Here is a 14,755-nt window from a genome sequence, read left to right as displayed (position 1 = left end):
ACCTGCACACACCCACTGACAGATGGGTAGCAGATGCCCATGAAGTACATGGAGTGGGAATCAAACATTGTGTCTCTTCCTGAAAGGCAACACTGCCCCACTTTCCTGCTCATAGGCACCTCATGAATCGGAATGAATTTATTAAAAGAAATGCTTGTCCATTTATCCAAATTAAAAATAGTGTTCTCCTTTGTTGTTGTTAAGTGACATCGTTGAGTAGGTTCTGACTCATAGCAACTGTGTATAGAGTTCCCGAGGAGCAGCTGGTAGGTATGAACCACTGACCTTTCTGTTAGCAGTCCAGTGCTTATCCCACACTACCACACCAGGCACCCTGAATACAGATTTCTAGCCTGTGAACTGCAAAGTCAGCAGTTCGAAACTACCAGCTGTTCCGCTGGAGAAAGATGAGGCTTTCTGCTCCCATAAAGATTTACAGCTTCGGAAACCCTGTACAGGGTCGCTATGAGTCAGAACTGACTCCACGGTACACTATCACCACCAACTGTGAAAAAATAAACTTCTGTTTGATGAAGCTACCCACTCGGGCAATTTCTGTTACAGCAACACTTGATAACTAAGACACCATCTAATAAAAGTTACTCTATAATCTCATGGATTGCCTGGTTTCTTATAATCTTGTGGTTGCTTTGTGATTCCTGAGAAACAGCTTTGCCACCGCCTATATTGATACTTCAAAAAAAGATGGAAGGAATACACAGAGTCACTGTATCAAAAAGAAATGGTTGATGTTCAGTCATTTCAAGAAGTAGCATATGATCAAGTACTAATGGTACCGGAGGAAGAAGTCCAAGCTGCACTGAAGGCATTGTTGACAAACAAGGCTCCAGAAACTGACAAAATACAAATGGAAATCTTTCAACAAACTGATGGAGCACTGGAGGCTCTCACTCATCTATGTCGGGAAATTTGGAATCTGCTTGGTCCACTGATTGGAAGAGGTCCATATTCATGCCCATTTCAAAGAGAGGTGATCCAATAGAATGCGGAAATCATCAAAAAGTATCATTAATATCATATGCAAGTAAAATTTTGCTGAAGGTAACTAAAATATGGTTGTGACAGTACATCAACAAAGAGTTGCCAGAAACTCAAGCTGGATTCAGAAGCAGTCATGAAATAAGGGATAACATTGTTGATGTCAGATAGATCTTGGCTGAAAGCAGAGAATAGCAGTGAGATGCTTACTTTTGCTTTATTGGCTATGCAAAGGCTTTCAATTGTGGATCATGACAAGCTATGGACAGCATTGCAAATAATGGGTATTCCAGAACACTTAATTATGCTCATGAGGAACCTGTACAGAGACCAAGAGGCAGTCATTCAAATAGAAATAGGGAATACTGAATAGTTTTAAAACAGGAATGGTGTGCATCAGGTTGTATTCTTTTACCATATGTATTCCGTATTATGCTGGGCAGATAATCTGAGAAGCTGGATTATATGAAGAACATGGGATGAGGATTGGAGGAACACTCATTTACAACTTGCAGTATGCAGCTAATACAGTCTCACTTACTAGAAGCAAAGAGGATTTAGAAAACTTACTGATAAAGATCAAAGACAATAGCCTTCAGTAGGGGTTACACCTCTATGTAAAGTAAACAAAAATCCTCACCACTGGGCCAGTAAATAACAGAATAAAGATTGAAGAGAAAAAAGATTGAAGTTGTCAAAGAATTCATTTTGTTTGGATCCACTATCAACACTCATGGAAGGAGCAATCAAGAAATCAAATGACATATTGCATTTGGCATATCTGCTGCACAACACCTCTTTAAAGTGTTCAAGAGCAATGGTATCAGTTCAAGGACTAAGGAGCACCTGACCCAAACCATGGTATTTTTAATCCCCTCATAGGCTTATGAAATTTGTACAGTGAATAAAGAAGACCAAAGAAAAATTGATGCATTTGAATTTTGGTGTTGGAGAAGAATAGTAAAAGTACCATGGATTGAAGAACAACAAACAAATTTGTCTTAGAAAAAGTGCAGCCAGATTACACCTTAGAATCTGGGATGGCAAGACCTCAACGCATACTTCAGACATGTTATCCAGAGGGACCAGACTCTGGAAAAGGACATCATTCTCATTAAAGTCAGTGGAAAAGAGGTGGATTGGCACAGTGGCAGCAGTACCAGGCTCAAGCATAACAATGATGAGGAAAGTGCAGGACCAGACAGTGTTTTCTCCTGTTGTGCACAGGGTCACTCTGAGTCGTAGCTGACTAGACACGGCACCTAACAACATATTGTTGCTCTGGGTTTTTTACTTCATGGAAGTTTCTTTAGTTAGTCTTAACAGCAAAAAGCATTTCCTCTAAATAAATCTTAGCTTTTGACATCTGGGTACCCACTGCCATCGAGTCTCCAACTCATAACACCTTGTTATAGGGTATCCAAGACTGGGAGCAGACATCCTCATTTTTCTCTCTAGGAGCAGCTGGGGGTTTTGAACTTACTGGTTCTCAAATATTTGCTTGAATGTATTTGTGTGTAAGCTTGCCAATTGCCTTTCTTATAAAAACTAGACTTTAGTGTTAGATTGTATTACCTTGTGAAATTACAGTGACAGATACGTTGTATGTATGTGTCTAATGATTTTGCTCAGCAGAATAAAAGATTTGTAGTCTTTCAGTTTTAGAGCATAGAACTCTGGCTCCTCCTAGGTTTAACTATTTAGATGTGAAGCTGAATTCTCATTTTGTTTTCTGTTTTCAGGGATGATTCGGGTCCAGAAGACAACATCTGGAAGGGCATCCTCTCTGTTATTTTCTTCTTTCTCATCATCAGTGTGTTAGCGTTTCCCAATGGTAAGTAATATAATGCTGTAGCATAGTTCTTCTGTGCATTGTGCCATTCTGGCATTTTTAAGATGTGTGTCATTTAGAAGACAGAATGAGGGGAAAAAATCTGAGTCATATGTAGGACTAGATGGTACCCAGTTACCATTACTGAACGTTTTGACCAAAAATTCTACAGAGGAATCCTGATTAAAAGGGAGAAAATGCAGAAAAGAATTTAAAATGTAAAACTCCTAATTTCTGGGAGCCATGGAGGCTGGGTGAGCCCTCAAAACTATTTCCCCTGAGATCATTTTTAATCCTAAACCAAAAATATCCACTGAAGTCTTTTTAAAACCAAGCAATACTTTAGCTTAACTAGGAAACACAACTGCCCCCCAGCATTGTGTCCTTTTAAGAACCATGTGGGATCAAACTGACAACAGCCACTCCTGAAAGATTTGATAGAAAATATAGAGGGTAGTGATTGTAAGTTAATGAGAGAGGTACACTTCCAGAAAAGGAGGGTGAGAATTGATGTACAACTTGAAGAACGTAATCAGTATCACACGGACTCTGCAGGCAGACTGCCCATTCTGCTGCTTCCTCGTAGCTCTGTGACCCCAGAGAAATACCTACACTTCTTTGTGCTTTCAGTTCTGATCTGTAAAATGGCATCAACAGTGTGCACTGTTGTAAGGGTTAACTGAATTAATGCGTGTTAACTGCTCTGAACAGGGGCTGGCAAGCTGTGAGCACCCAGTAAATGTGTACTCTTGTTGCTGTTTTTATTATCAGCGGGGTAATAAAATACTCTCTTACTGCGGAGTTGTTCCTCCTTTGTGAGGCCCGCAAAGTGGAGAGGAATCCTTGAGCTCGTCTAGATCTCCTGCTCTGCAGACACTTGGGAAAGCTGATGCCCAGGAGGGTTGTTTCACAGGAAGCCACCCAGCTGCCTAGCGTCAGACGGCTGTGGGAGCCTCGGGTTCTGGCATTTTTATTTGACATTGTCCTGGTCATGTTTTACTGTCTTAGTAAAATATGGATTCCAGCTCATGGCTACTCTGTCATAAGGTTTCTGAGGCTATATCTTTATGGACACAGAAAGCCTCATCTCTCCTTTGGAGCAGCTGGTGGGTTTGAACTGTCAATCTTATGTTTAGCAGTCCACTGCTTAACTTACACCACCACCAGGGCTCCTCATGGAAGTGATCACCACATCTTAGCTGCTAAACCATCCAGAGTCCTGGCCCAGCCAAGTTGATAGAAAACCTTCACTACTGCACTTACTTAGCCCCTCACATGGCTTGATGACCAGGAAAGGGTGCTCCGGGCCTGTGGCTCAGACTACAGGCCTTTCCAGGAGCCTGGAGACCAAGGGCTGCTTCTCTGAGTAGACTGTAGACTGTGCAGACCTCTTCCTGCCCCATCTTACCACCTTATTTTCCATACTTCCCACACTGGCACATACTCTCTGAGTAGTGGAAATGGGAGAAAGAGAGCCCCAAATTTGCCTCCTTCAAAGGAAGTTTTGGGGGAAGTGCCTTCAATGACCATTCATTCCCAGAATGATTCTGTTTTGGCAACTTCAAATGTACTTACCTATGACCAAGTAAGGAGTCCTGGTGTGGCGCTGTGGGCTAATGCGTCAGAATGCAAAGTCATTTGAACTGCAACATCGGTGGTTCAAGCTCACCAGCTGCTCCTTGGAAACCCTATACAGGGTCGCTATGGGTCAGACTTGATTTGACAGCACTTAACTGCCCTGAATGTTTACATATCAATCTAAATATGATTGTGTCTGGACTGCTAAGGTTGGTGGTTCAAATTCGCCAGCCACTCCTCAGAAACCATATACAGGGTTGCTGTAAGTCTGAACCAACTTGATGGCACTTAAAAAACAATAGGAGGCTTGGTAATGCAATGGTTAAGTGCTTTGCTGCTAACCAAAATGTCAGCAGTTTGAAACTACCATTAGCTCCACAGGAGAAAGATGTGGCAGTCTGCTTCTGCAAAGATTGACAACCTTGGAAACCCTGTGGGGCAGTTTTCTTTCATTTTGTTGGAAGTCACTCCATGGCACTGGATTTACTTTGGGTCTTCACTTGCCTGTAAGAGAAACAAAATTCAGGACTTTTTTTAGTATTTTGAAGCACATGATATACTGATATTTCCTACTTTTGCTAAGTTTATCCTCTATTCTTCCTCCTCATTTGATTTCTCTGAGTTAAAATAATGGTAATTACATCTCACAAGGTTTGAAGGCAATCCAGAAGGTTAAATTTCTGTCTTCTGAATTAAAATAAATGTAAAGTGTTCTGCACACCTCCATTTTCTATCTCTACTCCACAGCCTTTTAGGGGTGCAGGGGGACTTTTTCTCAGGTTTTGAATTTGTTTGGAGAGTTGTGAGTGACTAAAAGGGCCTTCCCCAGGGATCTCTTGCCAGATAATTCAAATGTGTAATGTTGCAAAGGCAACTTCTGGCTTTGGTAAGAGACTTATACACACACACACCTCCGTAAGATTGTTAGAACACACTACAAGGCTGTGAACAACAACGACTTCTGGCTTTGGTAAGAGACTTACATACAGACTCACCTCCTTAAGATTAAGTTAGAACACACTACAAGGCTGTGAACAAGGTTAGGCCTATCCATCTGAATAATTATAATTGTTTCTGTTGAATCAAGCAGTGATCTGATTTTTTAATATTAAAGATAGTGTTTTAAATGCTAGCTCATCTCATGACAAAAACATTTGATTTTTGTTTCTACTGAACTTAAACATGCCGTTAATATCTGCTTGACAATTAGAAAGTCTCATATTCTGAGGCTGAAAGAAAATAAAATATTTTGCTTTTAAATGTGCCTTGTAAGATAAACCACAATTCAGAACACAACCACATTTGTTTCTTTGTTGCTGCCCCAAAAAGCATCCATTCTTTCTCCTGCACTCGATCAACTGAACTGAAGAGTCAAGCTTTTGTCGTTGTTAGCTGCCGCCAAGTTGCCCCTGACTCATGGTGACCCCTTGCACAGGAAGGATATGTTATCAGGTCTTGCATCATCTTCATGGTAGGGTTGTGGGTCAGACTTTGGTGATCATTAGGGTTTTGAATGACTGATTTTCAGAAGTAGACCTTCAGGCCTTTCTTCTTGTCTGTGGAATTGACCAGTCCTGTTGAGGATCATAGGAACACACAAGCCTCCACAGACAGGTGGTAGATATACTTGGGGTACATAGGTCTAGAATCAAACCTGGTTTCCTTCATGGAAGATGAGAACTCTACTACTGAACCATCAATCAGATCAGAAATAAAGGAGCTAAGAAGCACAGAGCCCCCAGCCCAAGGGAAGAAATCTACGTTTGTAAGATCACTGAGGAAACAGATTGCTGGCTGCTCTGTGGTGCGGTGGTTGAGAGAAAACGAATGCCTATAGAAGCCAGGGGAAGCACCCACGAGCCCTGGAAAGTCTTGTCTTAGAAGCAAGAGCTTACCATCTTGCATTGTCCCTCACTGAGAAGCTCTCCAAGTGACCTTCCTTGAGTAGCCAAATGTTGGTGATGTAGCAACGTGGACGTAAGTTTCAAGGTCTGCAACAGAAATATGCTGGCCTTGGTTGGCAGAATGTGCCCTTTGGACATTTAAATGAATATATATTGTATTTTGTTTTGTATGTATACATCAAATATTTTTGCTTTGTTCATTTGTGAAATATAAGATGTAAATGGAGGAAGCGGGAAACTCTTGTTGCATGGAGGGGGTTGTAATCATTGAGATGAAGCAAAGTGTATGATTTGTTGAATGTAAAGCTGATGATCTTGTCTGTAAACCTTCACTCAATTCACAATAAAAAGTTAAAAAAAGAAAAGAAAAAACCTTGATTATTAAAAAGTAAAATACTAATTTCAGCAATATTACTGTCTTTGTGAAGATGACACTGTTAGTGAGTAATGCTACGAGAATGTATTTCTTAAAATACTGTTTTGAAAAAGAGCAGAACCGTTTCTCCTCAGGAAGAAGTAGGGGATTGTGACAAGCCTCGCAGTTTGGGAGGAAGAAGACTGTGGGTGACCGAAAGAAAGCCTGAATTAAGTTTTGAAGTTAGCTCTGTCATCTTTGAAAGGGTCGGTTTATATTGTCACGGCCTTATCTCACCATTTGTAGGCAAAAGTGATCCCCACCTACCTCGTCTTGACTTCAGAACATGTCTTCGCTGCATCAGCTCCCTGCTTGTCTTCCCAGGAGTCCTCTCTTCCATTCCCTTCATGATTTTTCCTGACCTTGCCTATGGCTTCCTCATTGTTAAAGCAAATGAGTCTTCAACCCCACGCCCACCACTTTTCTGCCTTCTAAACTAACTCTGAACACCTCAAGTTTATTTCTCTCTTATTTCTGGCCCTCTAACCTCGTGGTTAGCAGTTTGAAACTACAAGCTGTTCCGCAGGAGAAAGATGAGGCTTTCTGCTCCCGTAAAGATTTACAGCCTCAGAAACCCTGTACAGGATCGCTATGAGTTAGAACCGACTCTGCGGCACATAACAACAACAACAACCACTTTAGGCTCAAACCTCCAGACGTTTCCTCTGCTCTCATCCTCTTGGCCTGACTGATAACATTTCCAGGAAAATACATAGGTTTAGGATTGGACAGACTTGAGGTGGAATCCTGTTTGTTCCACGTTAGAATGATAACAGCCCCACATTAGGAGAACTAAGATGCTGTGTGGTCTCATCCCACAGCCCGGGCACACTCAGAGTTCAGGAAATTACTGCTGATATAATTATTACTGATGTTGAGAATAACATTTATGTAGTTGTATGATTGTGGGACTCCTGGTGTGGTGCTGTAGGATCAGCACTGGACTGAAAACCACAAGTTCAAACCTATTACCAGCTGCTCCTTGAAATCCCTATACAGGGTCGCTGTAAGTTGGAACCAATTCTACGGCACTTACCAACAACAATATATGATTATAAGTGTTAATTGAACCCTGGTGTGGTGCTGTAAGATAAGCACTGGACTGTTATCAGTTTATACCCACCAGCTGTTCTCAGAAACCCTATACAGAATCGCTATGAGTTGGAACAAACTAGAGCCAACTCAGCTGTGTTAATTGGGCATGGAATTTTGTTGCAAGACCAATAGTTGATCCTAAAATTTAGAATTGGACCTTCTAGAAGGCCAAGAGAAAGCTGAGGTGTCGCATATTATGTCTGAGTTAGGAGACTGAGGAAGTTTTCGTTACAAACCAGACAGCCACTATGAAACAGATCACTCATGGTGACAAGTCAAGAGCCATCAACCTAACACAGAAGAGAGCATTTGGAAAGAAGATCACTTAAATTATGGCAATGTGAGCCTTCAATTTTCTAATGACTTCTAGAGAAAAAGAGTCACATTATTATTATCTGGAAGGGGAATCTGGTTTGTTTGCTCCACTGCCTTTCTAAAACACAGGTGGTCCTCGCTGTCTGAACACCCGCTGTCAGACTTTGAGATGAATCCTTTACTACTTGAACTCCCATTACTTGCTACCCCCAAACTCAGGAACCCAATTATTTTCGAGCATGCAGAATCCCCTTTTGAACGTAGCACCTTCTGACCTTGTACTAACCAAACTCGAGAACTGAGTAGTTTTAGGATACCTAACTGATTTTCACAATAGGAACTTGAATTGTAAGGAAGTACTTGACATGTTTAGGTGTAGTCTTTTTAAGAAGACATCGGCAAGTTCAGAATAAAAATTCTAGAGTTCTAAAATAAAAATTAAACTGTAAGGTTTGCATCAGATAGGCTCTAACAGCAGCTGACTGCTGACTAGACCCCTTACTGCCATCGAGTCCATTCCAGCTCATCATGGCCCTCTGCAGGGGTTCTGGCTCTGTACACCTGTCCCAGAACATACAGCCTCGTCTTTCACCTGGGGAGTGGCTAGTGGCTCTGAGCTGCCTACCTTGCAGTTAGGAGCTCAGTGCTTCTCCTATAGTGCCACACCCTATTAAACGATATTGGCTGGTTCACAGACTCATTGGAGAGCTAGAAAACCAGGCTCCAAGCTCCAGGCTAAGAGCAGGCACCATCCTCTGAACTACTGTATCGAGGAAAGCCTTGGGAGCATTGGTTAGAGTCTGGGCTGTCCTCATTTCTGCAGTGTCACTATCAGCATCATCGGAGCTCCCATTCACACTGCTGGCTGGCAAGTGCTAGCAAGAGGGAGAGCTAGGGCATACTCCCCACACAAATCTCTGGTGTGACCAGCTCCTGAGGTCGTTTGGCCTGAGTGAAATTGCAGGGCCAAGCTCTGGTGTTAAAGAACGCAGGGGGGAAAAACTCCAGGGTCTCCCCTAAGACTGTGGGGTTCATAACATTGGCAGTCTTTCAAATGCAGGAAGATTGGGCAGTCACAAACAGGACAGGTGCCCACTAGAGCCTTGTATTTCAATGCTTGCCAGTTACAGCTCTTCAGTTGATTGTAATTGATTTAGTGGATTGCAGCCCTGCTGGCTTTTTTTTTTGTTTGTTTGTTTCTTTGTTTCATTGAAATAGAAGTACAGATAGATCACTTTGTAGTAAGGGAAAAGTTTATCCTGGGACGCTTTTGTTTCACTTGTGTAGATTCTGCATCTTTGTCTCTGAGCCCCGTTGCCAAGTAACGGGTATTTTGTTACCATGGTCCATGATCAAAAGCCACTGTATTTGCATGTTTCAGAGCTCAAAGGGTGCGCTGCCAGTCACTTAGCACTCTGGTCATTTCCAAAACATGCAGTATTTTCTCTTCTCTTCATTCTTTAACACACACCTGAGACCCAGGGACTCTTGGACAGCTGGAAGATTTCACTTACAATGTATATTAATAGAAACTTAAAATCTATTCTGATAACCTTTTTGTTGTTGTTAAGTGCTGTTGAGTGGGTTCCGACCCATAGTGACCCTGTATAGGGTTTCCGAGGAGCAGCTGGTGAGCTTGAACTGGCGACCTTGCAGTTCAAATGGCTTTACATTCTGGTGCATTAACCCACAGCGCCACACCGGGACTCCTACTCACTCTTAAAAGACTGTTTCCAAAGGAAATGATATTCTGAGTTCTAAAGAAAAAACTAAAACAAAAAACAAAAAAAAGAGCCTGTTTTGGAAAGTGTTGCCTGTTATGACAGATGATGCTTGTTACATACAGTACTGAGCAGACATTTCAGTCTAGACTTTGACCTCAAAGTATTTATGTTAAAAAACAAAATATAGCCCTAGGAGCATTGTATTATCTGTATGGAGATCAGTGGTGGTGTCTTTATTTTTCTTTCCCTTTGTTTGAAAGCAATTCATCCTAATCGCATATTGTTGTTTCTCTGCAGGTCCCTTTACTCGACCTCATCCAGCTTTATGGAGAATGGTTTTTGGTGAGTGTCTAATAGAATATTTTACAATATATATGGTGGTGTTATTGTCAAGTGCCTTTGAGTTGGTTCTGACTCATTGTGACCCTGTTTCCAAGGACCCTGTTTTGAACCACCAACTTTGTGGTTAGCAGTCCAGTGCTTATCCTACAATGACGCCCCAGGACTCCAGAATATACATATATTTATAAATTTTAATCTCTTTCTATATGGGAATATGCCAGTTTTACTTATCACTCTAGAGTTAAAACTGTTGCTTTTTATTTGCTGGTTCATAATATAAATTTGTTATTGAAATACTTTTCCCTAAAATAAAGTCCTGGTGATGACTTATGGCTTACACTTCTCCTAATGCATGTACTCTCCCCTCAACACACTAGAGTTCTTATGTCCTTCTCTATTACGGACACAGTAGGATAAGCACTGGACTGCTAGGTTGGTTTGAACTGCAAGACTAGCAGTTCATATCTACCAGGTGCTCCTCGGAAACCCTCTGTAAGGTCGCTTGAGTCAAACCAACTCGACAGCAGTAAACAACAATGACATTAACATACACAGGATTTGACTTGTTTGCTGATTTTCCTCTATGCTTTTTGATGTTGCTATTTGCCAGTGCAAACTCAGATGCATCCTTTGGGTACATTTGCCAGCATGTGTCAGGGGTGGGTGATGGAAACCCTGCAATCCAATTTCTTCCACTTTATAAATGAGAAAGAACTTGCAAAAGGAAGAAAAAGCCCTAGAAAGGTAGCCTTGTCTTAAGTTGTAAGATTTCATTACTGTTAGGTGCCCATTGAGTTGATTCTGCATCATGGCAGCCCCGTGTGTGCAGCGTCCAGCTGCTCCATGGGGTGTTCAAGGCTGAGACTTTCAGAAGCAGATCAGTAGGCCTGTTTTCTGAAGTGCCTCTTGGTGGATTCGAACTGCCAACCTTTTGGCTTGAAGTCAAGCACATAACCATATACACCACCCTTAGACTCCATGCCCATATTATTAATAGCACATAAGTGGAATGATGTAAAGATACCTTGATACTATGTTTTTATCTTGTTGTTATTGCTAAGTGCTGTTGAGTCAGTTCAGACTCATAGCACTCCTGTGTAGGGATTCCACCGACCTTGTAGTCAAACCAAACATACCCAAACTGAAAATATTTCAAGTACACATTTGATACCTAATTGTTATTAGGTGCCTACAAGTCAGTTCCGACTCATAGCAACCCTGTATAGGGTTTCTAAGGCTGTAAATCTTTATGGAAGCAGAAAGCCTCATCTTTCTCCATAAGACCAGCTGGTGGGTTTGAACTGCTGACATTATGGTTAGCAGCCAATGCTTATCCTATAGCATTACCTAATGTTGTTGTTATTAAGTGCCATCAAGCCAGTTCTGACCAATAGCAACCCCGTCTAGGGTTTCCGAAGAGCAGCTGGTGGGTTTGAAATGCAGACCTTGCAGCGTCCCCTAATACTGAACCCTCAGTGTAAAAAGAAGCTAAATGATTGTGTGGTACTATGGGATAAAGCACTGGACCACAAGGTTGGGAGACCCCCAGCGAGATGGGTTGGCCAAGGGGCAGCATCACTGGGCTTGAGCGTGGCAACAATTGTGATTAAGTGTCTAACATTAATACTAGATATCTTGTTTGTACTTAATTTTCTAGTCCAATTATTCAAATCTCGTAGGTGGATTAAAATCAGTTTTTAAAAACTTGGTATATTGGATATTGGCTAAATTAGACATTGAATTATTTTAACTTTGAAAAATACTGTCTTATGTGAAAATGTAAAAGGATTCTAAACATGGATGTTTCCCTAAAGGTTACCTATTTTCGAGATCATAGATCCATCTCTTTGTCTTTGTCATTTCATTGATGAGTGTTTTGTTATCCACTCAGCAGGTATCCACCAAGTATTGCTGGGTGGTTCCTGCTGATCTGGGCACTGAAGCCATAGGGGAGGACAAACAGACAGGGCCAACCTGCCATAAATTATCCAAAAAAATGTCAGATGCTGCAAAGTGTTAGGAATTGATTACAACAATATGAGCTGATAGGGGTGGTGAGGGAAAGTGGAAGTCTCTCATGCAGAGATGGTGGGGAGGGGGGATGGCCAATAAAGGAGAAGGCTGCTCAAACAGTGGTCAGGGATGGAATGCTTGCTGCTATAGCTGTCATTCCAGCCATGGATGTTCTCCTCCGGAGCAGCTCATTGGAGATTAGTGTTGAGCCCAATTTGGATGGGGTTTTGTGAACCAAGGTCATTTGTATCACAGTGTGTAGCTGTCCTGCAGAACATCATTTTCATTCTATCAGGTTTCACCAGAAGAGACCAGTGACACTGGTGGTTGATTTTCCAATCTTTCTGAAATGCATTACATGCTGCCTTCTTAAAGTATATTATTGACTTAGATTTTTAAATCATTAGGGGTGATTTTTACAGTTGTAGTTAAGTGCCACTGAGTTGGTTTTGACTCATAGTGATCCCCGTATAGGGTTTCCCAGTAGGCTGGTGAGTTTGAACTGCCAACCTTGCAGTTCATACTGAATTTGCAGTCCAGTGCTTGTCCTATAGTGCCATAGCAGGACTCCTATTTTTAGAGTTAGTGCCATCTAGTTGATTTCAACTAATAGTGACCCTGCATAGGATTTCTAAGGAGCGCTGGTGAGTTTGAACTGCTGACCCATGTGGTTCATCCTGACCTTTTGGTCCAGTGCTTTATCCCCCAGCACCACACCAGGACTCCATTTTTAGTTGTTGTTGTTGTCAGGTGCCATTGAGTCGGAACCAACTCATAGCGACCTTATGCACAGCAGAATGAAACAATGTCCGATCCTGGGCCAACCTCACTACTGTTACCATGCTTGAGTCCATCGATGCTGCCACTTGGCTAATCCATCTCGTTGGGGGTCTCCCTCTTTTTCTCTGACCCTCCACCTTACCAAACATGATATACTTCTCCAGCAACTAGTCCCTCCTGACAACATGTCTGAAGTATGAGAGATGAAGCCTGGCCATCCTGGCTTCCAAGGATATATCATAATAGAATAATGCCTGCAAGGATGAATGTAGACCACTGAAAGAGTACTGGACTGGTTGTCCACACTCATCCCTACTCACCAAGTCCATTCCCCACCAAGCAACCAGAGTTGCCTTTGTTAAGTTCTTAGAGTGCCTCATTTCCCTGTTGAAACCTCTTCAAGTCCACTCCATGCCACTTCAGATACAATATGAAATCTTGGCCATGGTCTTCAAACCCTGCACTCCCTGGCCCTGAGTGTCCCCTTTGTGGCATCCCACTCCATTCCCATCTTTTGCCAGCACGTCAACATGCGTCCCATCCTAAACAGTTCTCTTCAGGGACCCATCTGCCCGCTCATGATGCTCATCCATGCCCACCCATACACCCTTTGTCTGCAGGTCCTCTAAGTCTCAGCTTCAGCATCATTCTCTGACATTTACTGACCTCTTCCTGCAAAACTTTATCAGACTCTCTCATCAAAGAAGATACCAGATTGCAGTGAGGTCTCAACAGTGTACATTACTATTGTGGTGTCTGCTATTATGTATATGTAATGTATGCAGTGTGTCTAGCAGTCAGATCTCTCCTGAACTTGAGCATGTCTTTGTTTCCCTCAGGACTCAGTGTGCTCTACTTCCTGTTCCTGGTCTTCCTCCTCTTCCTGAATTTCGAGCAAGTGAAATCCATAATGTATTGGCTGGATCCAAATCTCCGCTATGCCACCAGGGAAGCCGATATCATGGTATGTACTCGTCTAAGAATTAAGTGGTAGATTTGGCATATAGGAAGTCGATGCCTTTACATTATAAATTGTTCCTTCTCCACATTTTCTGGGTGTGTATCTAAAACTCAGATCTCTGAGCAGGTCATTGAGGTGCATGGTTTTCCACTTGGAACACAGTCCAGGGAAATGGAGCCCATACATGCACAGAGTGTTGTGGTAGGAAGAGTGTGATCGTTATCATCCAACAGGGCTTGATTTCAGCCTCTCTATCGCTTGTTAGAGTCCTGGTGTAGCGCTGTGGGTTAGTGCACCAGACTGCAAAGCCGTTTGAACTGCAAGGTCGGCAGTTCAAGCTCACCAGCTACTCCTTGGAAACCCTATACAGGGTCACTATTTGTCGGAATCGACTCAATGGCACTTAACTACAACAACAACATCACTTGTTAACTGTAGGACTTTGGAAAAAGTAATTATTAATCTATTTCCCTCTTGTCATGTAGAAATAAAAATACTTATTCTGGCGAGTTACTGTGAACTAAACAGAGGCCCACTGAACTCTGCTGCTAACTTAAAGGTTGGTGGTACAAGTATACCCCAGTGCATGCCGGTCTACTTCCAAAGCCTCTGCCACTGAAAACCGTGTAGAGCATAGTTCTATGCTGACACGCATGAGGTGCTCATGAGTTGGAATTGACACTGTGATAGTGGTTTGTTTGCTTTCTGGCTTTCTATTCAGTTGTGTTATCTATAAGGTCTATCCCTATGAGGTAACTGTTTATACTCATCCACATTCAGACATCAGGTTCCTACTTA

The 14,755-nt window shown here is 42.2% G+C and overlaps 1 protein-coding gene across 1 annotated transcript in view; it reads left to right on the top strand.

The window, feature by feature from the left end:
* The window catches only part of PTDSS1 (phosphatidylserine synthase 1), a 67,906-nt gene that overhangs the window by 8,779 nt on the left and 44,372 nt on the right, over positions 1 to 14,755 (top strand). Inside the window, exons 2-4 of the mRNA XM_006859200.1 lie at positions 2,742 to 2,833; positions 10,159 to 10,203; positions 13,836 to 13,960. Of these exons, the coding sequence (XP_006859262.1) occupies positions 2,742 to 2,833; positions 10,159 to 10,203; positions 13,836 to 13,960 (262 nt within the window). The remainder of the gene's footprint in view (positions 1 to 2,741; positions 2,834 to 10,158; positions 10,204 to 13,835; positions 13,961 to 14,755) is intronic.

This window comes from Chrysochloris asiatica, unplaced genomic scaffold (assembly GCF_000296735.1).
Source record: "Chrysochloris asiatica unplaced genomic scaffold, ChrAsi1.0 scaffold00031, whole genome shotgun sequence".
NCBI classification, from domain to species: Eukaryota; Metazoa; Chordata; class Mammalia; order Afrosoricida; family Chrysochloridae; genus Chrysochloris; species Chrysochloris asiatica.
This window is presented reverse-complemented; position numbering and strand designations above follow the sequence as displayed.